Raw genomic sequence first — 24,378 nt, 5'->3', positions numbered from 1 at the left:
CCCGCATTTCTCCAGTATCTGCCTTAGCTTCTTTATTTATAGTAGAAAACCAAGGCCCAACCATTTGTGTGACTTTCTCAAAGCCACCCAGCTCAGAGTAGCAGAGCTGGGATTCAGATTCATGTCTTCAGAAAAGACTCTTGCAAACGTAATGTAGAAGTCAGAACACAGCGGCGCCTGGGTGGCCCAGTCGGTTAAGCGTCCAATTCTTGGTTTCAGCTCAGGTCATGATCTCAGGGTTCTGAGATCTCAGGGTCGTGAGATCTAGCTATGCATGTGTAGCCGTGCTTGATCTGCTGGTCCCTCTCCCTCTGCTCCTCCCCCCACTCATGCAAAGGCATGCTCTCTCTCTCAAATAAGTAAATTCTTTTTTTAAAAAAAGTCAGAATATATTGATAATCACTGGAACACTATTAAAAACATAGATTCTTAGGTCCCAGGTCTTCCCAACTAAATCAGAATTTCCACAAGGAAACCTAGGTAATCTGTTTATTTAAAAATAGTTCTTATCAACCTAGAAGTTTTGAAACACTCCTTATCTGTTATTTCCCAAAAAGTGAGTTACCTTACCCAAAAAGTCTAAAGAGTTTAGTGTCCTAGAGATGTATTCTTAGTAAACCCATACTGACTCTTGCTGATCACCTCTTTATTTTCTGTGTTCACGCACCAACCAGTTAATAACCAATTCTGAGGTTTCATCAGCTGTCACCTTGACACTCCCCCCTCTATAATTTCCACAATTTAGCTCTTCTTCCTTTTGTAAAAATGGGACAGTATAATCTCACTTGTAGTTTTTTGAGACCACTTCCAGCTTCCCATGATCTCCCAGGAAGTACCGACAGTGACACCTGCAAGGTCTTTCAGTCACCTGGCAGGTAGTAGGTCTAGACCTGTTGATCTGAGCTCACATGAGGCTGGATGAGTGAGTGCCCCCAGCTTCAGTATGTTCAGAACCAATCCCTGACTTACCTGGGTCATTGCCATACCAGAAACTCAACCTCAGCTAGGGTGGACTGACTCAGAGCTGGAGGGATTTCTGGAGCCTTCCATCTGCATCAGACTCATGCTGAGGCTCTTACTGAGTCTCCCTAACTACACCCCATCAGAGCTCTAGTTTTCTGACCTTAGTCTCCAGCACTCCAACCCCGTAGACTCAAACAATGCACGTAAGATGACAGGGACTCTGCGAGGGGCCAGTGGAATAGAGAAGAGTAAGACATGGCCCCTGTTAGATCCATTTGAGCTGGTCCCCTCATAAGAACTCTAGCTCCAACCCCTTGACCTATGTCTGAATTGCTTTTATTCAAGTGCCAGGGTCTTGTATTTTTGCCTCAGAGTAAGTAGGATATTGCAAAGAATAAGGATGTCAGCTCCTGGTTAGCCTTTTGGCCATCTCTCCATATTTCTGTGCTGGTAAAAGTGTTTGGGAGTTTAAGGGACTTTGGCACACTGCTTTCTGATATTGCCAATCCCCAGATCTTTGCATCTTTGCAGCGGATCTGCCTGGCTGTTTGCATCATCATTCCCAGCCCTTGGTTCTACCTTGAGTGCTGGCTGCATCAAGGCCCTTCTCTTACCGGTGACAAATAGACTTGCTTCTGTGGCTCCCTTGTGCCTAGAGCAGATTTCTCAACCTTTCAAAGAACACTAATCCTCTGAGAGACACTGAGAAAAGGTGGCGGGGTTGGGGGTGGGGTGGAATCCTTGGTTAAAAAGCGTGGGAAATGCTGTAGTGGAGTGCTTTGAAGAATCACAGTGCTCTTTAGCATATGAAATGAAGGCTTTGTGAAACCCTGTAGCAGGACTGTTCGAGTGCCTGTTCCCAACCTTCCATTGTGTCTTGTGGTAACTGTAATACAGCTCAGTTTTCACCTACCAGCTATTAACACCCATGGAGTTCGTGTTCCATAAAACCCACTTTGAGAAATCCCAGCCTGGACAGTGTTCCATTGTCTCCAGTGGACTGTATTGTAAAATATTTTATGTAGATGTAGACACAGCCTAAATTGTATCTTCCTATGTATACATTTCTATTATGAAAGTAATATAACCACATCTCAGAAAATTTAAGGAAGAGAGCATCATTTTATTTTTAAACATCCATAATTCCAGTGCCAAATACAACCTGTATTACTGGGGTTCTTAACTTTGGTAATATATCTACAGACAGAATTCAAGGGTCTATGAGTATAGATGGAAAAAAATTTACATCTCCGTTTTCACTAACCTCTAGCTAAAATTTAGCATTTCCTCTGGTAATAAATGTAGGGAACAAACCACAGTAACCCTGGCAGTACTTGGGTCTTCATCAGAAGTAGAAATTATGGTTTTTTCTTTTTTTTTAGATTTTATTTATTTATTTGACAGAGATCACAAGTAGGCAGAGAGGCAGGCAGAGAGAGGGGGAAGCAGGCTCCCTGCTGAGCAGAGAGCCCGATGCAGGGCTCGATCCCAGGATCCTGAGATCATGACCGAGCTGAAGGCAGAGGCTTAACCCACTGAGCCACCCAAGGCGCCCCTATAGTTTTTTCTATTACATCACAGTTGTTGCTAATATCTCCAAGAATTACTTATGCTTATCACTACTTCAAAAATGTTATTTGACCTACCCTTATACATTTTTGTCTGTGATAATAAAGAAATACATATTCTTATAGCACCATAATTTTTTTAATATTTGGTGGCTGTATTCAACATTTTTTATAATCTTTTGTATATTGTTTTATGCACTTTAAATGACAGGGTGCCTGGGTGGCCCAGTTGGTTTAACATCCAGCTCTTGATCTCAGCTCAGATCTTGATCTCAGGGTCATGGGTTCAAGCCCCACATTGAGGTCCATGTTGGGTGTGGAGCTTAGTTAAAAATATAAAATTAAATTAAATTAACATTCTGAAAAGGGATCCTGCCTCACCAGACTGCTTAAGGGGTTTATGCACAACAACAGGTCAATAATCCCTGCTGTATTATGCATGTCATTGTATACCATTATAATCATTGTAGATAGACACAGAGCAAATGATATAGAATTGTATATGTATTTACATATACTATATTTGTATATATTCACATGTATAATTATACACACACAATTCTGTATCCTTTGTTCAGTAAATATATATCACAATTATTTTTTCAAGTCTCATTTTTTTCAAGCAGATACACCATAGTTTACTACCCCATTCTTCTATTGTTGGATTTTAGCTCTGTTTCTTGTTTTTAATTCATGCAAGTAACTTTTCCCATGTTTCTGTTTATTTCCTGTGCTGAGTTCCCAGACCTATATTAACCTTGTGTCCTGTGATATCATCTCACAGTAATTCTAGTCTAATGTAAAGGCACATGATCTCCCTCGAAGCACACATCAAGTTTCCAGAAGTTTCTAAACCTAGTTTGTTAGTCTGATTGATGGTTCAGATAAAGTCTTTTAAAAAACTTTATTTAAACAACTCTTCATTCAGTCTCATTGTCCATAGGGCCTCTAACCTTTTACTCTAAGTCAAAGGCCTTTAGATAAAGTTTCTAAACAGAGACTTACTTTTCCACAGTGATGGGCTGATTCACTTCATCATTGGGGAGTGATGGTGGTTCTCCCAAGCACCAGCCTTTGTCCTGGAGAGGTTGGCCCAGGGAACTCGGGTGCCTGGGAATAACACACAGATTCTGTGATTGTCGTTTAAAGCTCCTGGATTTCTCTTATAGGGATGTCAACATTTGCCCAAGTAGAGAGGCTGAACTTTAGGTGAATCTGGATTTTTGTTTTTTGTCTCAAATGAATCAAAATAGGGTAAGCCATTTTTTATCACTGTGGCAAGCATTAGGTGGTCATCTTGAAGGCTGCAAATGAACTCGAGTAGCTTAGCATCATTAATTACTCATATCTTACAGGCTCATCAGTTAGCATCCATGCAAGCTCAGACTTATAATGGGGGGAATGCCAACCCCCCACCTGCTAACAACGAGGAAGAGGAGGATGAAGAGGATGAATATGATTATGACTATGAATCTCTGTCTGATGGTAAGAGAAATACAACCCTAGGCTGTATGCAGGGAAGTGACGGGATGACGTTCTGTTGTAGTTTTTTTGTGTCCTTCCCCCTACCCCCCAAAATGAGTCTGGCACTCCACAGGCCAACAGCGCACATTGTTGTAATCACTGTCCGAGAGTTCCTGAATCCAACTGCTTAGTGAGGAGGACAAGCAAGGATGGGGATTCTGTTAGCCTCTACAGCCAACATTCAAGGAAAGAAGAGGAGGGTGTGGGAAGCAGCACAGGAGTCATTCCTGACTGGGTTTCTGGAGGAAAGGGGGGAATTGCAGCAGAGACCCCATTGTCACCCTTCAGTTTCTGCGGTAGCTAATGTTCTCGCAGGAATGGTGACTGCTGGCTAGTTGCACTCCTCACCACCTGCAGGGGGCAGCACCACGGTTCTGCGCTCTCTGCTCCTCTCTCTCATGGTCTTCACTCCTGTTCTGTAAGGAGTATAGAAAAAAAACATCAAAAAACAGCATTTCACTGTCTCCTCTCCCTGGTTCTCACATCACTAAACCAACAAGATATTTCCGTCTGGTTTCACCAAACAGACAAAATATGGCTGATGGCTAATGCCACAATACAAATATCACAAGAATGAAGTTACCTACAGATTACAGGTGAAGAGTTCCTCTTCCATGAGAATTAGATTTCACGTGTGTCTCATTGTACTAAATTGGTTATAGATTGAAAATGTTTTCTAGGTACCATTGCTGATGGTAAACAGTTTCATTTCAGCAACTTTTGAAAAGCAATGTAATGAAAAATTGCCAGAGTTTCTATTTATATAAATAATATTGCATGTGTAGAATAAATTACGTCTGTCAGATCATTGTTTTGCTAATATGTAGATATGCCCAGACCAGCAATCATTTACCATTGGCATTAAGACAGCCATGCTACCCTCCCCCAAATACCTGCTTCTCATGCTCCAGGACTGCCTGCCCCCTAGTTCTGTCGGGTTCCTTGACCTTCCGTCAGGGCCAGGAGGTACAGCCCAGTCTCCTTTTGCCTCCCAGATACGATGCTAGTCTATGTCCATTTTAGTATTTGTCCTCAGTAATAGCTGGTTGCTTCATACTATCCACTAAAAGCCAAATTTACTTAACCTGAAATCCCATCAGATAATGTGAGGGGCACATACTCTAATGGGAAGGTAGAAAGAGAGGGGAAGTGAAAAGGAATCAAGATGATTTATTGAATCCTATTCCTGAAAAATTGTGGGAATATAAATATTCTTATATTGACTTATTCTTCCCCATGGAACTCTATTATAATTATGGTGATATTGTCCCAGAAGAATAAATTTATTCAAATAAGAATCAAAAACCACATACACTTCAGAAATCAGCCAATCCAGATGTCATTTGCCCCTGTGAGAAGTTAGTTCCTTGGAAGATATATTCACTCTCTATCATAAATTATTCCTATGTTTTTTCTGTACTTTTGAGAACAGAAAGAAGGGACTTTTCTTAATTATTAGTATTAATATTATATGAAAGTTTTTGATATGCAAATAACAAAATGATCAGGTATTTATTTATTTCAGTTAGGAGAGTAAAATTTAAGCCATACTCCACTGACTGTCTTAGATAGTTGGATGTTTGTTTAAAGCCTGACTGTGCTGGGATGGGGGACACATTGAAGGGGGGCCTCACTAAGTCCTGCTTCAATAAACTATGAGATGCTGGGTCAATGTCCTATCTCCACTCTAGGCCTCATGACCCTCAGCTGTGTAATGAAAAGCTTCTGTTTGGTGTTGGCTGGTGTTCTCCCTTCTTCTAGCACTAACACCTAAGGTCTATGACAGCTGAAGGCCACTGCCTGCCACCACATGGATATTTCCCACTTCATTGACAGATTCCTCCTCCTGGCTGATTCCCAAACAGGATTTGTGGCTTTCCCATGTCTAGTGTAAGCCGGTTGTGTTGAGGCTTCCTTGTGCTTCTGCTAAATGCCCTGTCAGTCTTTCAGTCTTGGTTGTGGTTTGTGTAGTGCCTCACTCACCTCTGTGCAATTCCTCTACCAGCTTCACATCCTCTAGCTAAGATGAGATGGGAATGGACACCTGCCTGCTATGGATAGAACCATTTGGAGCTTCCTAGGGGGACCTCAGAGGTTTCTCAGCCTCTTGTAATGATGGGTCCCTCTGAGAAGGAAATGGAGAAATTGTGACCACTCCTCTCAGAGAAAGAAACATGCTCTCAAAATTCTGCATACAGTTGCAGGAGTGTGGCTGGCCTTCTGAGGCCCTCGCAGACATCCCAAGGGAAGAGCTCATCTGTAGAATCTGGGTGGCCTAGTTTATCTCTGGAACAGCTCTGGTCCTTGGTGTTCATGTCTATAAAATGAGAGAATTAGTCTAAAACCTCTTTGGGCTGTAAAAATGTGATGATTCCTAACCACAAAGTTAATTCCAGAAGATCTAAAGGAAGTTGCAAATGAGGTCCACGTATTTCAGGAATTCCTTCTCTGCCTTTTGGCCAGTTAGCCCTTCATGAGTGTCTAGTTAATTAGGTTCTGTTAACTAAATGTAGATTAATTTTCTTCCAACCTTGCTTTGAACAAGCATCAGAGTACAGATTTGAACTTGTGACTTAATACAGACATTCTGTGACAGTGACTGCATGATTCCAGCAAATTAATCCATGTCTGTCCATGTGATATAATGCATTACTGGAAATGTTTTGACAGTCAGTAACTGAAAATAGGTAATATGAATGTGGCAGTGTGATTAACACTAAAAATGTTTCCATTTCTCTTATTGCTAGCCCTTGCGTCCCTAACGGTCAAAATATTAAATCAATAGAGGATTTCTTGTTTCATTTCTATTATAATCTAAGCTATTGTTATTTATGCTTTGCTTCATACCTTAGTTTAATATATCTGGCTTTTTGTCTTAATTTTCCTTACTTTTATCCCCTTTCTGGTTCTGTTTTTCCATAGCAGATGTCCTTACTGCTTCTCCTGCTCCTAACAGTCAGGAAGGTAAAGCCATTTGAATGGGACATTTTAACTGCATGAATGTCAGCATTCTGTGTCCAATTTTTTAGGCCTTATTAGCATGATGAAATCGTGTTACTTACATGAGTAAAAATGTAATAAAATGATTGATCTCATTTATTTCTTGGCAGCCTGCTTGGCCCTTACTTGGTATGAGGATATTTTGGCCTAAGCGTATATGGTCTGATGAAATAGTGAAACTTGAGTGAGAAGTTAGAGCATTCTTATTTTTCATTTTAAAAGAGCATAACTGTAATGTACATTTAACACCTTTAAAGTCATTTTGAATAGAAATACCAAAACAAGAGCAATGTTTATCTGTCATGCTTTAGCTATTGTTAGATATATGTTAATTTCTATCCTTGAGGTTTTTGCTTAATAAATTCATAAACAATTATGAAAACTTTACTTTCCAGTTAAGTAGAATTGTGAAAACTGCATTGCAAATAACAGTATCTCTTTTCCCCAGGTCTTGACATTTCTAAAGGTAAAAGAAGCTAATAGCTTCATTTTAAAGTGAGAGTGATTAATTCTTGTATGCACCATCTAGAACTACTTCTACTACTCAGTTATCCCCAGACTTGGGTGCTGAGGCTTCTGACACGAGGGTATCTAATGTAAGGTTTGCATGGTCCTAATGATGTGTATGGACATGAGCCTTCTCATTTAGATTATGTCTGTAGGGTACCAAAACTACTTGTAAATGAGCCCATTCAATCCAAAATAAATATATCATTGACCAAATTTAACAGATTTTAAAAATAACACTCCAAGCCATAATTTTGGTAACATGTAGCCAGAGCCTCAGTCTTAACAGATAAGCACGAGTGTCTGGATATCCTTGAATGATGTAGACATAGCTCATAAGTGAAGCATTGGGTTCTCATTTACTGAAGCCTGCCCACTTATTTTCAGACAACATTCTAGAAGACAGACCTGAAAATAAATCATGTAATGACAAGCTTCAGTTTGAGTATAATGAAGAAATCCCCAAGAGGATAAAGAAAGCAGATAACTCTGCCTGCAACAAAGGAAAGGTGGGTGAATGGTTTCTGTTCAGTTACTCTTGGGCCATGGCACTCCTGTCAGTTGCAGGTGAAACTTCACTCCCTCCCTGTCCCTTTCCTTCATATTTCCCCCTCGCTTTCTCTTAGATGCCAAAGCCCACGTAGTGATGCTATGGGACACACACCTGCCATTTGTAGGTTAGTCACTGGTTCATCCAACCGATGGCTGCGGAAGCATACAGTGTGGCAGGCACTGCAGTGGCAGGCACGGAAAGTGGTTTAGTGATGGAGACAAATACGTAAACAGAGCTTGTAGCTGAATACAAAGGCCAGTGACTACACAGTGTTATTGGAGCATCAGGGGGATGATGTCAGAAAAGAAGATTTGGCCAAGCAGACAAAAACAGGGCATTTTAGGCCAAGAGGACAGCCTGCTACATGCAAGGGATTTCTAAAATTTTTAAAGTGTTTGGGATGGCCAAGCTAATAAACAGGACCCACACTGTTAAGGGTTCATGGAGGAATGATACGGAGCATGGAAATCTAGATGAGATACCAAGATCCTGCCTTCAAGTGTCTCACACCATGTAGACTCTGAGCAGATCTGCAGACACAGTTGCAGTGACACTGTTGGAGAGCCAGATAATAAAGCCAAAAATCTGAGCCCTAGAGATACATACTCAATCATGTCTCATTCAACAAGCATGCACTGACTGTTCCACATTTAAGACACTGGACTGTGCCCCAAGGGAAGATGAAGGATGAGTTAGGCTCATTGCTGGCTATCGGAAAGTTCTGACTCTGGGAAAGGTGTTGGGACTTTTGTGTGTAGTTGGATACAGAGCAATACACACCGAAGATATGAGAAAGGAACAGATAAAGATCTTTGGGGATTCAGAGGTGGGTAGGCATACACTTCCTGTGTGAACTGCTATCATTTTTCCCTTGATAGGTTTATGACATGGAATTGGGAGAAGAATTTTATCTTCCTCAGAATAAAAAGGAAAGCAGACAGATTGCACCGGAGCTTTCTGACCTTGTCATCTATTGCCAAGCTGTAAAATTTCCAGGTAAGGGTGGGCAGTATCATCTACAACATGTAAAGATACCAAAAGATAAAAATGTGCTGTTTATTTAATTGGACATTGCAAATGCTTTCGAAATAACCAAATTGTGTGACCCAAGTTACTCTTACACTACCTGCTAAATATTTATTAGTATTATTATTATTATTAATTAGCTTTGATGGTCATGAGGGAAAATACCAAGAAATGTTTGTTTTCTAGATATCATATCTTTTCATAATAGCTAATAATAATGATCATAATAATATTCATAACATCTAATAGCTAAAATTTAGTAAGCCCTTCAGTAGCAGGCTTTGTGAGAAGTATTTGACATACACAGTGTTACTGACTTCCTAATAATGCTGTGAGGTAGATGGGTTTATCCCCATTTTTTTTTAAGATTTTATTTATTTATTTGACAGAAAGAGAGAGAGAGATCACAAGTAGGCAGGCAGAGAGAGAGGTGGAAGCAGGCTCCCCGCGGAGCAGAGAACCTGATGCGGGGCTCGATCTCAGGACCCTGAGATCATGACCTGAGCCAAAGGCAGAGGCTTAACCCACTGCCACCCAGGCGCACTATCCCCATTTTTAAATAAAACAAAATCTGAGAGACACTTTGGTCCAAGGTTTCACAATGTATCAGCTAAGACTCTTTTGTTTGAAAGGGGTAGAGAACTTGACTTAAGCAAAAGGGAAATGTGTTGGCTCATATATTGAAACATGAAGGGATACTCAAGTTTCAGGTACAGCTTGATCCAAGGCTTCTCTTTCCCCATTTCTCCCTCTGCCTCCTCTGGATTGGGCCTGTTCCCTTGTGGTAGCATGGTGGCTGCCGCAGGCTAACACCACATGTTTCCAAATCGGCTTCCGTCTTACAGCCTCTTCCAGAAATTTCACCACCCATCTCATTGTTTTCCATTGAGTCCTTTGCCCATTCCCGAACCAGTGCCTGTGACCCAGGGAATGGAGAGCTCCGACAACCTAGGGCCTATGGCACATTCCCCATCTCTGAGCTGGGTAGTGAGGCTCCACCCGAACCACAGGGCCAAGGGTGGGATTTCAGTGGGAGAGTAAGTTTCCCCAACTTGCTATTTCTAGAAGTACAGCGAACTTCATGAATCATCATTCATGAACCATTCCCCCCACCCCCCCGAAAAACATGTGTTTCAGTTAATACAAGGCAGAACTGTGATCCTGAGGCCTGTCTATTTTCAAACCCCTGCTCTTAATCCTTGCACAACTCTGTCCCTCTTGTTGAGGGATGATCTCAGTGCGCTCACCCAATTGCATCCCACAAATGGGGCAGCAGGGGCTGCAGGGCAAATAGGAGAGTCCATAAATATATGGAAGTCAGAAAAATTCATCTCCTTAGACTGAAAAAGGATCCCCTTGTGCAAAATGTCTAAGGATGGGAGAGCAGCTGGAATCAGGAGATTCATCTAAATGTTGGGAAATGGGGTTTGTAAACTTAGTCTGGAGCAGGGCGGGGGGGGGGGGGGGTAAAATTTCGGCCCTGCATGGGAATGCAGATCCTGGCCTCCAGGGGCCTCCTTAAGAGGCCCACTTCTCACATTCTACCCTGCACACAGGACAAAGGGATTAGGCTAAAAATTAGGTAATACTGGTAATAGAGGTCTTTTCACACACATGGAAAAAAATCACAGATAGAACGTCCTCAGTTTCAAGTTTTCTCCCCCAAACTGTTTTTAAACTTTTGGCAGCTTCTGCTGCTTCTCTGATAGCAAATGCCGTTGAGGAAGATATGAATTAATAAGTAGCAGAGTTTTCAAAGAAATATAAGAACCTAGCTATTTAGGTTTAGTTTCACAGAGTGTGACTTTCTGTCACGTAAGTACGATATGATCATATTTGCAGCTGGGGAAACCATACGCATATGGGATAAAATCCTCTTCCTGCCAAGGAGCCTCATGGCCTGCGTGTCCTTTATGATGGAACACGTGTGAGGACCACTGCCTTCACAAATCAAGAATCACTCACATGCTTACATTCGAGAATCACTGCCTCTCTTGTTCTTTATCAATTCAGCGGCCACCACACCCAAGCCATTCCACTGGGCTTTGTCTTTTCTTCTCAAGCACAGATTAAAGAGCGCAAATTCCCAAAGATACTTGAAGTCACTGTGAAAGAAAGTTTCTGTACCAGTAGAGAATTGTGGGAGAGCCAAAAGGTCACTGGGTCCAGCTTCTGACTCAAGGCACAGGCTAAGGGTTATTTGGCTTATGTTTAAAATTCCAAGAATGCTGCTTTTTTTTAAAGTGTTTATATAGCACATGTTCTTTATAGGTATACTACATTTAATTTTGTTTCGGGTGGTTTTTTGTGTGTGTGATTGAAGTTTCTTACCTTTTTTTCTCCCCAAGTTTATTTCCTTTCAAAATTAACTAAACCATGCTACCAGAATCATTGTCCTAAGAGCTTTTCAATATTTATTGTTATTATGCTTTGTTTCGTTGCTCATGGGGAAAACACCATAAAATGATTATTTCACTACACTATCCACTTTAATTTTGCTACATTATCAATTTCAATGCATCTCACCTTTACCATTGCAAGTTCCTTCCAAGGAGCCACATGCAAAAAAAAAAAAAAACTGCAGAGCAGTGAGGCACCATGAAGATCATGTGGTATGACCTTCCCCAGAAGTAAAATTAATTTCTCCAAGATCATGAACCCGCTTCAGTGGCAGAACTCAACTCCTCAGTGACCTTGACAGGACAGTTACGTAACTTCTCTGCACTTCCAATTCCTTATCTGTAAAAAAAAAAAAAAAAAAAAGACATAGTATGTCCTAACTTGCAGGATGGTTATAAAAATTAGCAGCACAGGGCACCTGGGTGGCTCAGTGGGTTAAGCCTCTGCCTTTGGTTCAGGTCATGATCTCAGGGTCCTGGGATGGAGTCCCGCATCGGGCTTTCTGCTCAGCAGGGAGCCTGCTTCCCCCTCTCTCTGCCTGCCTCTCTGCCTACTTGTGATCTCTGTCTGTCAAAAAAATAAATAAATAATATTTTAAAAATTAGCAGCAAAGTATATGATGTGATTAGCACACTATCTAAAAAAGAATTGGCTCTCTGGGAGTGGTGGTTGTTGTCATTAGTAAATGGGCCAACAGGGCAGAAAAAGGTTCTTTGTTGCTCTTTCAGTTACTTCTCTGGGCCTCCCCAGATTCCTTCCCTTTTCTTGACCACCCAGCCCTTGTTTTCTTTCTTTCTTACCCCAAGGGAATGACCAGGTTCTTCACAAAAGGGCCCACATGCCCTTTGACGCGTGCCAGGATGTGTGCAAAAACGCCAGAATGCCAAATAAATAAATAAATAATCTTAATTAAAAAAAAAAAAAAAACTTAAAAAAAAATACCAGAATGAACAGGCCCCTTCCTCTAGCCCCTTGGGAGAAAACCTGCTGTTAGATCATTATGCACAGGGCAAAATTCACACAAAATTTTAAAATAAAGCATGAGAACCTCCTAGTCCAAGTATGTGCATCTTTGTGGTTACAGATACTTAAGAGGAAAAAAAAAATTAGAAGCCCCACAGCTGCTATGAACTGAGCACTTTCTCTGAGCAAGACACTCTACAGAGTATGTGTATGCACATGAGCTCATTCAGCCCTAACCATGACCCGTTTACAGGTGAGGAGGGAGTGATGCAGAGAGGCTAAGTCATTTATGTGAGATGACACCACTAGGAACAGGGTGTAAACCCCAGCGTCTGTGCTCTTATTAAGCACCGCCTTAGCCTGTCGTTGCCGATGTTCTTGGAAGGTTTATTTTCATTTCAAAGAGGACCTCCTGACCACTGCTTTAGCTGAAGGAGTGACTTTCTAGTGGTATAGTTGTACACGATGAAGGGTTTGGAGGCAACTCTGGCTTCGTGGGTGCTTTTAAAGGACACTCCCTGCCCTGGAGCCAGGTCCACCTTCATTTCCTCATTCAGCAAACCCATATGAAGTTCCTGATGACCCCCGGGCTCTGTGCCAGGCGGGAAGGGTCAGGCTGTGGTGGGATTAGGAGTAAGCAAGAGCAGCCATGAACCATCAGGATCATCCCCACAGCATTTCCCACCAAACCCTCAGGCTAACCCTGTGAGCAAGTTCCTGTCATCACACCCATTTCGTGGATAAGGAAACTGAGGAACGGAGAAGGGAGACGTTAAGCCAACCTGCCACTAGCAGGAACTGAACCAGACAGTGTGACGCTGAAGCTCAGGTTTTGACTCATTCTTTCATCGCTCTGAGTTGAGTAATTAGGTTCTGATAATTAAATACTGACCGGGGAACTTTCTTTTCCTACGGTTTTTCAAAATCTTTCTGGTGTACAATCAGATGGGTGTGTGTATGTGTGTGTGTGATTTTGTGATGATCTTGCCGCATTTGTCTCCAGAGAGAGAGAAGCTTTGCTACCATGCCTGCGAGGCTATTATTAACTACACTAAAAATGCTAGTAGGTCTTCTGTCCTGGGGCTGCAAGGGAGTAGTAGGACTTCAAAATAAACAGTAACGGGGATGGAAAATGTTGAGTTCCCTTGCTTGTAGTTTTTGGCTTATTTATTTTCATTTTATGGGAACAGGCCTGTCAACTCTAAATGCATCTGGCTCTAGCAGAGGAAAAGAAAGGAAAAGCAGGAAGTCCATTTTTGGCAACAATCCGGGCAGAATGAGCCCTGGGGAGACAGCATCGTTTAACAAAGCATCTGGAAAAAGTAAAGTCACCTTCTTCCAATATTTTGGCCCAATTCTGCATGCTGGATGATTCCAATGCTTGACCATCTAAGCACTTCCCTTGAACTTTAATTTCTTTTTTTATGTTCATGAATGTTGTGTTATCTAAGTGTGATACCAATATATTTTAAATTACAAATTTACACTCTTAACTTCCTAAAAAATAACATTTCACTGAAGACATTCTAACAGTGTTTGCCTCAAAAGTAAAAATTGGAGCCACCTTGGAACATTCTAGTTGTTCTTGGAACTCTTCATCCTTATAACTCTTCATCCCTATAACTTCAGAAGATCTATCCATTTTATTTCTAATTACTTTTTATTATAAAAGTAATAAATTCCCATAGTTAAAAACCCAAACATTTCAGAGTATTATTAAAATTCCTTTCCACTCTCCATGTCCCAGTTCTACTCCCCAGAGGTAACCACTGTTAAGTTTATTGTGTTTTGTTCAAGAAAAATAAGATTCTTTATAAGATAATCCAAATGGGATATAACTGAACATACTTAGATAACGTTTTTTTTTCTTGAGGTCAAATTTGTATATAACATTATATTAGTTTCATGTGTACAACATAGTAATTTGATCTTTGTATGCACTGCAAAGTGATTCCCACAATAAATCTAGTCAGTTACCATCCATCACCATACATTGGACCCCCTTCACCCATTTCACCCACCCCACCTCTCTCCCCCTTCAGTAACCACCGATCTGCTCTCTGTATCCAGGAGATTTGCTTGGTTTTCTGTGTTTGTTTTGTTTTTTATATTTCACATATGAGTGAAATCATGTGGTATTTGTCTTTCTCTGACTTATTTCACTTAACATTATATCCTCAAAATCCATCCATGTTGTTACAAATGGTGGGATCTCCTTCATTTTTATGGCTGAGTAGTATTCTGCTGTGTATATGTATACCATGTCTTCCTTATCCGTTCATCCTTCAGTGGGCACTTAGGTTGTTTCCATATTTTGGCTGTTGTGAATAATGCTACAGTGAACTTTGGGGTGCATTTATCTTTTGGAATTGGTGTTTTTATTTTTTTCAGATAACTATATCAGAATTGGTTTAGTTGGATCATATGGTAGTTCTGTCTTTAATTTTTTTAGGAAATTCCATACTGTTTTCCATAGTGGCTGCACCAGTTTGCATTCCCACCAACAGTGTGTGAAGTTTCCCTTTTCTCTACATCCTCTCCCACACTCGTTATTTCTTGTCTTTTTTATAATAGCCATTCTACCAGGTGATATCTCATTGTGGTTTGGGTTTGCCTTTCCCTGGTGATTATTGATGTTCATGTTCCCAGGTGCCTGTTGACCCTCTGTGTGTCTTCTTTGCAAAAATGTCTGCTTAAATCCTCTGCCCATTTTTTAAACAAATAGATTTTTTTTTTTTTTGCTCCTGAGTTATTTGAGTTCTTTATACACTTCAGCTATTAACCCCTTATCAGATATATGATTTGCAAATATTTTCTCCCATTCAGTAGATTCACTGTGCAGAAGCATTTCAGTTTGATCTAGTCCCACTTGTTTATTTTTCCTTTTGTTGCCTTTAATTTTGGAGTCAGATCCAAAAATTCAACACCAAGATTGATGTAAGGAAGCTTATTGCCTTAGTCTTCTTCTAAGAGTTGTGTGGTTTCAGGTCTTACATTCAAGTCTTTAAACAACTTCAATTTAATTTTTTGTGTATGGTGTAAGATAATGGTCTAGTTTCATTCTTTTTGCATGTAGATATCTAGTTTTCCCAACACCATTTATTGACGAGACAGTCCTTTCCCTGTTGTGCATTCTTGGCTCCGTTGTCACAAATTAATTGACCATATTTATGTGGCTTTATTTCTAGGCTCTCTATTCTTTTTCATTGATCTGTGTGTCTGCTTTTGTGCCAATACCATATTAGTGTGGTTACTACAACTTTGTAGCACAGTTTAAAATCAGGGAGACTTGTATAACTTTTATACTTGCTGTAACTTTCCTCATAGTTTTCTATGCATATCTACCTTATTCTCCTTAATGGTCCCATGGTATTCTGTTGTGTGGATAGACTGTCTTTTATTTAACTGCTTCCTTGCATTTAGGTTGCTTTCTGGGGGTGGGGGTGGGGTGGTAATGGCAGCAGTTTGGGAGTTTTCGGTTTTGGGGTTTTGTTTTGTTTTAAAGAAACAAAACAGTGCTAGAGTGAACACCCTTGGGGATGTGTGGTTGTGTATTTGTGCAAATTTATCCACAGAATAGAGGAGGTACCGAAGCAGAGGACTTCTGGGCTTTTGATTTAAATTAGCGTTGTTACACTCATCTTAAAACACACTCGCTATCATTTTGTTTCAAGGCAGTGGACTAGCTCACAAGAAACAGGCAAGATGTATTCCGATGTGTTACGTGTTATGATTGCCTATTGGGATGTTGTTCAGGTTTATCTTTCTAAAAATATGTAAAGTTTTCTGCACTAATCTGAGGCTAATCTTTTGGGGGTTTAGGTTCCTATGAAGGAATGCGGCAGGCCTGGGAGGAATCTTCTTCCCCCCTCAACCCAACCACATCCCTCAGCGCTATCATTAGAACTCCCAAATGTTACCATATCTCATCGCTGAATGAAAATGCCGCCAAACGTCTGTGTCGCAGGTATTCTCAGAAACTGATCCAGCACACCGCCTGTCAGCTGCTGAGGACTTACCCGGCTGCCACCCGCATCGACTCCTCCAACCCCAATCCCCTCATGTTCTGGCTCCATGGGATACAGCTCGTGGCGCTCAACTACCAGACAGATGGTAATGGGCCTGCTTCACCCAGAAGGGTGCCTCCCCACCTCTCTCCTCTGCGTCTTATGTTTCAGCAAATGTAGTGCAACAAGCAAGATTGATTGAAGGGGGCCAGATTCCACACGGGGGGCACACCATATGCAAGGGGTAGAGTACAGAGGACTGAAAACAGAAGTGAATTTGATAAGGAATTGTGCCCTGTTGTTTTGATTAAGGCAATAGATAAGAACCATGAAGCGGTCCCTAATTATCTCCTGTTCCTGCCCTCTTTTTAAAAGCATTTTTTTTAAACATTTGACTGCTCTTGATAGGGCTGTGTCCAGTGTGTTTTTAAAGATCTTTGAGGTAGAGATTTCCTCATACCCCTTAGTAAGTTCTCTTGCTAAGCTTTTGTTCTTGCTGTCAAAAAGTAGTGTGGCTTCAAACACTTGGCACGTTAAAACCATTTGAGCTTCTTGTCTTCCCTTTGAGATTGAGATAGAGAATAATGGTCAGTGTTCTAGGAGTGGCTAACACAAAGAAAACCAGAGTGAACGACATGAACAGAGAGAGTAATGTCTGTGTTTCCCCATTGGGGATGAGACTCTCCTAATGGGGGAACCGATGAGACCTAAAACTCCAGGTAAGAGCTACCGTTTACAGCAGGCTCACCATGCACCAGGCACTGTGCTGAATTCTTGGACCCATTATTTCATTTAATCTTCACAGCAACCCTACAAGGTAGGTACCTTTAGGATCCCCATTTCTCAGATGAGCAAACTAAGGCACAGAGCAGTTAATTTGTTCCACATTACAGAATGATTTATAATAATAGATTCAAGGATTATGTGAGTTTAGAGGATAAAGTGTTTTGTTTCCAGTTGATTGGGGGAGGAGTGAGGAAGCTACAGAGGATGAGTGAAGAATAAAAGAGAAGTGTTTAAGTGTTTTCTAAAAGCTCATTCAAAAACCGGAGTCTTTCCTTTGAAGAGTGGAGCGGCCTCCCCATTCCTCTCACGTGAGTGGAATCAGATCCTCACTAACCGTGCTGACCCATCAGCACAGCCCTGTCTCCAGCCAAGATCAAACCACAGCATTAGTCCTGGGACCACCAAGCAGCCTGGCACTGGTGCCAACAGGGTCCATCTGTGGTTGACCCCACAGATATAGGGTCACAGATACCAGTCCTGTTTTTATGCCCTTTAATATTTGTTTCTTTCAATTGATATTAAGTAAGCCAATGCAAGTGAAGTACCATACTTAACATAGTGCCTGGCACATAGAAAGCATTCCACAAACATTAACTGTCATAAGTGTTTTTTGATAAGTTATGAAAACAGTATGATTTGGACTCACAAGTGGAAATAATAATGAAATATTTTCAAAGTTGTAAAAATTTCTTTTCAATCTGTCCCAAGTGGCTTGTGGGTTCACATCTCTGGCCCTGTCCTTAGTTCTGTGTCCACTGGTCCCCTTGGTTATTATGATCCTGAAATATTTTAAGTAAACTGAAATAACTAGCAAAATGGTTTTCTCAAGGAAATGGAAATACATTTGGTTTGGGATGTGTCCTTTCTCCTGAAGTGCCAAGACTGTTGCAGACGTACTGGCTACACTGATGGCAGAAGGAGCCACAGCTGAAGGGGACACAGGAACGGCCCCTCCTTCACCCCCCACAGTCTAAACCATGCACTGAGCTTGCCGCGAGGCCTCCGCTCACCCCAGAAGGTTTCTCTTCTGTCCCCAGTCAAGCCAGAGAGTGTGTTGGAGTTCCTGCACTCAGAGGGGGCGGATGGCTGTGTTATGCAGTCCATCAAGTTTCTCTGCAAAAGCTTCCAGCTCCCAGGAGGGAGTACTGCCATAGATCCTCTCTTGATTTCAATATGGCAAGCAATGACAAACATCTCCTCACATTGCACAGAGCATGAGCTACATGCAGTGTCAGGGTGTTCATCTGTAAAAACAGTCTTCTTTCCTCAAATTGAGGGTGGAGCCACATTGCACACACTAGGTGCTCAATAAATGCATGCTGCACTGAGCTGAAACAGATTGTCTCTATTAGCCCTGCTGCAGTCTGAACCTATGGTTCGTGATTTTTGGTCCAGATCTCTTCTAGGTATTTCTCTGTGGATGTGAGTCCAAATAGATAAGAGTCAACATTGGAGTCATTATTTTTTAATTTTTGAAAAGAATTTCTAGGTTAGGGAGTGCTTGATTTTCCATGAAATGCCCCAGCCAAAAAACAGAACCACCTCCTGTTTTCCCTTTAGTCTCCGGATATTTTCTATGGATCTCATCTACCTTACCACTTCCTGAATTTCAGGGAACTCTGATGCCACAAAGGGGTGTCCATAGACTTAGACTGATCTCTTCCCAGGTACTCTAACAGCCCCTTCAACTCCTGGAAGGTGTACAGTTATCTAGAACTAGGAGTAGCCCACGTCTCCTCAATAAAACCAACTCTTGTGCTGGGAAACTCACCTGAACCTGGTGTGCAGACAGACCCTGGTTGTTGCTGGCAACAGTCCTGCAAAGCTCTTTCCATCTGGGGCAGAACATACTCTGCATCATGTCCTAGTACCTACAAGTATATAGACCTTCAGCCGTAGTCCAAAGACAAGCTTCTAGTAATATTTATTATGCTTTCTTGATCACACTCTTTATGATGACTTCTCCGGCCCCAAAATATAGGGAAAATATTATGAGAATGATGTCTAGTTGCTATGGAGTTTTTAAAAGAATGGAAGACTTTAAGGTGATGCTATGCTTGATCTGCCATCACATGCATTGGCTAAGAGGGATGATGGGGTTAGACAGATTCCTGCACACTCTGTCCATTGGTTAGAACGAGGGTTTTAAAACTATATCCCTAGATGAAGATCTGGGACCAGCCGTAGGACCAGAGAAGGACTGGGCTTGAGGTCCCACCTTTATCCCAACTGAGCATCTCCCAAGTAGATCTGTTTTACAAAGTGGATCACCAAATGGGATTTTAATTAAGACAAAGCACTTTCAGATTTTGGAAAGCTGTAAGGATAGACACATCACTAATGCCATCAGACTTCAAACCCAAATGGCTGTTGACATCATAGCCATATTTAATGACTACTGTTTATTGAGCACCTTCTGTGTGCCACATGTCAGGGTAGGGACCTTCCCTCATCATCTCATTTATCTTTATGACACCTCTTGAGATAGAGATTACATGGCTTCAGCGGTTCAGACTCAGTAGTTAATGAAAGTATACATTACATGGTTCGGAAGTTAAGCTGGCTCAGGCTATTTGAGTGTGAATGCCAACTCACCACTCATGAGCCACGTGCCTTGAATTTATTCATTTCTTGTGCCTTGGTTTCTTCATCATAAAAATGAAAATACTAACAGAAGCTACCCCATGGGTTATGGAGGCACTGATGCACACACGGTGCTTCACACAGGGGCTGGTGCACAGGAAGGGCACAGTGAGGGGGAGCTGCTCTAATTTCATGAGGAACATTTCTCCATTTCATGTTCACCAGCTGGGTAAGCTAGTTTGCTTCCCTCCATAGTCTCAATGAATCAGTCACATGGGAACCAGATTGAGCCTGAGAGGTGGGATCCAGAGTGCTAATTTTGTAGCTAAGGAGGCTGAGGCCCCTGGAACTTTCATGTGTCTAAGTCATCTTCCCCCCACAATTCCTGCACATGGCCCCAGCCAACCCCCACGTACACGGAAGAATGTTACACACGAGACGAGTGAAGGCCAGCTTCTCCTTGCTTCACGGTGCTGACCACACTTTTCCTTGATGTTGGTCCATGTAGCAAAGTTCACTCTGCACCTGGGAGGAATCTATCAGAGGGAACATTTGTCAGATATGTCTCATAAACTGCTCATTTGGGCCACTTTTATACAGACTTGTGCCATTGGATGAACCTTTGAATGTGGAAGAGCCTGCAAGTGCAGGGGCCCAGTCGTTCATCAGAGAACATGCCAAATAAAATTTGGCCACCAGACACTGGAAGCTGTTGTGAGAGTTCCAGGCGTTTACGACTGAGGGGACTGGGGACATGATGGAAGTACATTTCATAGGGAAGTACTATTATTTAAAAAAAAAAAAAAGAGGTAGACGTATTGCGATTTATGGGTTGAAATGGAGATTTCAAAGACAATTTTTTAAATTTTTCTGGCTCTTCTCCTCACCTTTCTTGTATTCCTAAGATTTCATCTTCTTTTTGAAAAAGCCGGGGTTATTCATACAATTGTCTGCAATGCTTGGTGCATGGGGATAAGAAAATGCCATTATCCCTTTCCAAAATTCAGTACAAAATGAGGTATTTCACGCATTTTTTCCGGATGGATGTTGTGAATTTTTATTTGCATGAGTTTTCAAGTGGCAGAATGGGATGGAGCGTGAGCTCCGCAGAGGCTGATCCCGAGTCTCGTCACCGGCTGTGCCTCAGGTGCGGTCGGCACACAGTCTATGCCGTGAATGTGTAGTTATCTCTTCTTCATGCTTCAGCTTAGGAGAAAATGGATCCAAATTTCTTTTGAGCTTGAAAGTAAATGTATAAGATGACACGTGAGTCACCAAGTAACAAGCAATTTTTACTTTATTTTGCAGATCTCCCCTTACATTTAAATGCTGCCATGTTTGAGGCCAACGGTGGCTGTGGCTATGTTCTGAAGCCCCCAGTTCTGTGGGACAAGAACTGTCCCATGTATCAAAAGTTTTCACCCTTGGAAAGAGACTTGGACAACATGGAGCCTGCCGTCTATTCCTTAACTGTAAGCATGGCCTCTGTTGTCAGAATATAGTAAGATCTGTAAGACTTCCTGAATATGAACTGGTCTTGAATTCAAGGCATTACAAAGGTCTTGTGTCACAGTCTTGTTCATGCAGATTTTGTTCCCAAAAGAATGTCTTTACCTCTCAGAAAGCAGTGGCTATGGTTTCGATATGCTTTCACCAAGCCCTGTATCTGCGAGAGTCCAGTCAGTGAACTTATGAGGTCCCGGCTTCCCCTGCATATTGATGATGGTAATTCTGTCCTCCAGCCCCTGAGCATCATAACTATGAGTGGATCCCATAAATGTTGAGCTCCTGGTTAGAGCAGATCATCTTAAACTCTGACAAGTCCTTATAAGATCAGACAGTCCTCAATATACAAATCAATTAAACATCTTTTCTCCTTGCTGATTAACTATCATTCCTGGGCCTCTCCTTACTCCTTTTATTACCTAGTTAACTAGTCATCAGAACTCCACAGGCTGACCCTAACAGCTGAGCCCCAGTAGCTCAATACCCAGACTTATTGCCTGTTCTTTCACTCCTACTTAGTTGATAGAGAAACAAAACTGCCAGATGGTGAGAGAAAAACCAGGGAGGGATGAAGCTACCTCTTCTCTCCATCTTCACATCTTGTCTGGCTGGCTGCAAAGGAAGACGGCCAGGCAGTCTGTGCTCCTGACACCTCAGAGCCCCAGGGAAATCCCACTCACATGTGTTCCTCCCTCCCAAACTGCCTTTCGCTGACCCCAAGACAAGGGCAGCTGCCCGTTTCTGTTTGACCATTTCAGCTGGAATCAAGTATAGTTCCATCTACTTACAGAAGGCTGTGGGTTAATTTTTAACAACGTTCCCTGAGACTTGCGTCAAAATTCAACTCTTCACGAAAAAGATTTGGGGTATACCAAATATATCCACCTAAAACCTTTTGAACAGAATGTTAGTACGATTCTCAGTTACATTGCCCGCAGTCCCTTTTCTCTTGCTTTCTTGAGAAACGTAATCATCTTGATTGCTTAGTTTTTGAAAGTAGTTGGTCATTTTCATAGTTGAAGGTTACGGTTGGGTGAATGCTGCGGACGAAATCGGCTTTCACTGGATTCCAATCATGTGATGACCCAATTACAATCACTTTTTTTTTTTTTAGCAACTTTATTAACCATTTACCACATCCCAGAGTGTTCCCTGACGTCTTGGAGGGAAGCGATGAGGCGCAGAGGTTGTTCTGTTCCTTTGACATCTTCGGTGATTTGGATCCTTTTCTCCCCCTCAGATCGTCTCTGGTCAAAACGTGTGTCCAAACAGCAGCACCGGGAGCCCGTGCATCGAAGTCGACGTCCTGGGCATGCCCCTGGACAGCTGCCACTTCCGCACGAAGCCCATCCACCGAAACACTCTGAACCCCATGTGGAACGAACAGTTTCTCTTCCGGGTTCACTTTGAAGACCTCATATTTCTTCGTTTTGCTGTTGTGGAAAACAACAGCTCAGCTGTAACCGCTCAGAGAATCATCCCACTCAAGGCTTTAAAACGAGGTAGAATATAATCATTAAAATGCTAATCATTAGTGTAGCTACCTGATGGATGCCCCGGACTTCTTGGTGCTCTTCCTACCACTTTGTGTGTGTGTGTGTGTGTGTGTGTGTGTGTGTGTAAAAGTTCCATAGTACACAGTTAAAATAAGAGACACAAAGTAATAATACAGATTGGAACACTGTTGAAGCACATCTCAGAAGAGATTTTTCTTTTACATCATCCTAAAATCGCACGTGTTGACCACATCCCATCAGAGCGCAGCCTCTGCTTCTGCTCGTGTGGGGAGGAGTGTTTGTGCTCCCATTCCCACACACCCCTTCCCAGTAGCACCCACCACAGCCTGGCATGTTTGGAGCAGGGACTGATGTTAGGAGAGGAGCCCGAGGGGCGCCAGGTGGCTCAGTCGGTAAGAGCCCAGGACTCTTGTTCTTGGGGTCCCGAGTGAGGTGAAGCCCTATGGTGGGTCTAGAACTTACATTAAAAAATTTTTTTAATTAAAAAAACAAAAAAAACAGAGAGAGAAGAGAGGAAAGGAGCCTGAGAGGAGGTGGGCTGAGGTATGCTTGTGGCATCAGCAGGCCGTGGTGGGAGTCGGCCCCAGCCTCATCCAGGGGCAGAACCTGGGGGTGGGTGTTGGGGCAGAGCAGGGGCAGTCGGAGAATGCTGAGCACAGGCTGGGGCTGTTGGTCTGAGGTGGTTCCGCCTCACCAGGGACTCTTGGTAATAAAATGCGGATTCTGACTCAGTAAATCTGGGGTGGGTCGTGAGATTCTGCATGGCTAACAAGCTCCCAGGGATGCTGACCCTGCTGGTCTGCTCTGAGTACCAGGGTTCTAGTACATACTTCTTCCCACAACCACACTCCAACTGCCACAAGCACGTGACAGGCTCCTACAGTTTGTGCTTTCCCTGCTTTTCTTCCCCACTATGCAAGCAGCCCTTGGTCACTGCCTTAGTCAGCTCCGGCCCCTATAACAGAGCACCACAGACGGGGGGCTTAGACAGCAGACGTGTCTTTCCTCACAGTTCTGCAGACCAGCATGTTGGCAGGATTGGTTTCTCCCAAGGCCTCTCTCCCTTGCTTGCAGACGGCCACCTTCTCGCTCTGTCCTCACATGGTCATCCCTCAGTTTGTAGTGCGTGGCTCCTGGTGTCTCTCTGTGTCTTTGTGCTAATCTCTTCGTATAAGGACACCAATTATACTGGTTTAGGGCTCACCTTGATGACCCATTTTAACTTCCTTAAAGGCCCTAACACTCTTTAAATCCCTACCTCCAGATATAGTCGCATTCTGAGGTCCCAGGAGTTAGAGCTTTAACATAAGAATTTGGAGAAGACAATTCGGCTCATAACAGTCATTACAGAAATGTGAGAAAGTACAGAGAAGCAAAAACAATTATTTTTAACCATCCATTCCCCATCCAAAATCATCACTTTTGGTGTATTTCTTTTGCAGGCTTTATTTCTCTGCCCATGTATTTATATACTA

At 42.3% G+C, this 24,378-nt stretch overlaps 1 protein-coding gene across 4 annotated transcripts in view; it reads left to right on the top strand.

Annotated features, from left to right (window-relative positions):
* PLCE1 (phospholipase C epsilon 1) overlaps positions 1 to 24,378 on the top strand; it is a gene marked incomplete at its 5' end in the record, with an annotated part of 283,990 nt that overhangs the window by 240,547 nt on the left and 19,065 nt on the right. For 3 of the 4 annotated variants that reach the window (XR_013967929.1, XM_080823137.1, XM_080823139.1), the window contains 7 exons: positions 3,887 to 4,016; positions 7,950 to 8,071; positions 8,994 to 9,111; positions 13,695 to 13,826; positions 16,327 to 16,617; positions 21,189 to 21,352; positions 22,627 to 22,888. Coding sequence is in view for 3 of the 4 variants with exons in the window: in XM_080823137.1 (XP_080679263.1) it covers positions 3,887 to 4,016; positions 7,950 to 8,071; positions 8,994 to 9,111; positions 13,695 to 13,826; positions 16,327 to 16,617; positions 21,189 to 21,352; positions 22,627 to 22,888 (1,219 nt within the window). The remainder of the gene's footprint in view (positions 1 to 3,886; positions 4,017 to 7,949; positions 8,072 to 8,993; positions 9,112 to 13,694; positions 13,827 to 16,326; positions 16,618 to 21,188; positions 21,353 to 22,626; positions 22,889 to 24,378) is intronic. The other variant, XM_080823138.1, reaches the window with a different exon arrangement.

Source organism: Martes martes, assembly GCF_963455335.1.
Source record: "Martes martes genome assembly, chromosome: 14".
NCBI lineage: Eukaryota > Metazoa > Chordata > Mammalia > Carnivora > Mustelidae > Martes > Martes martes.
Note: the sequence above shows the minus strand (reverse complement) of the source record. Positions and strands in the feature narration are given on the sequence as shown.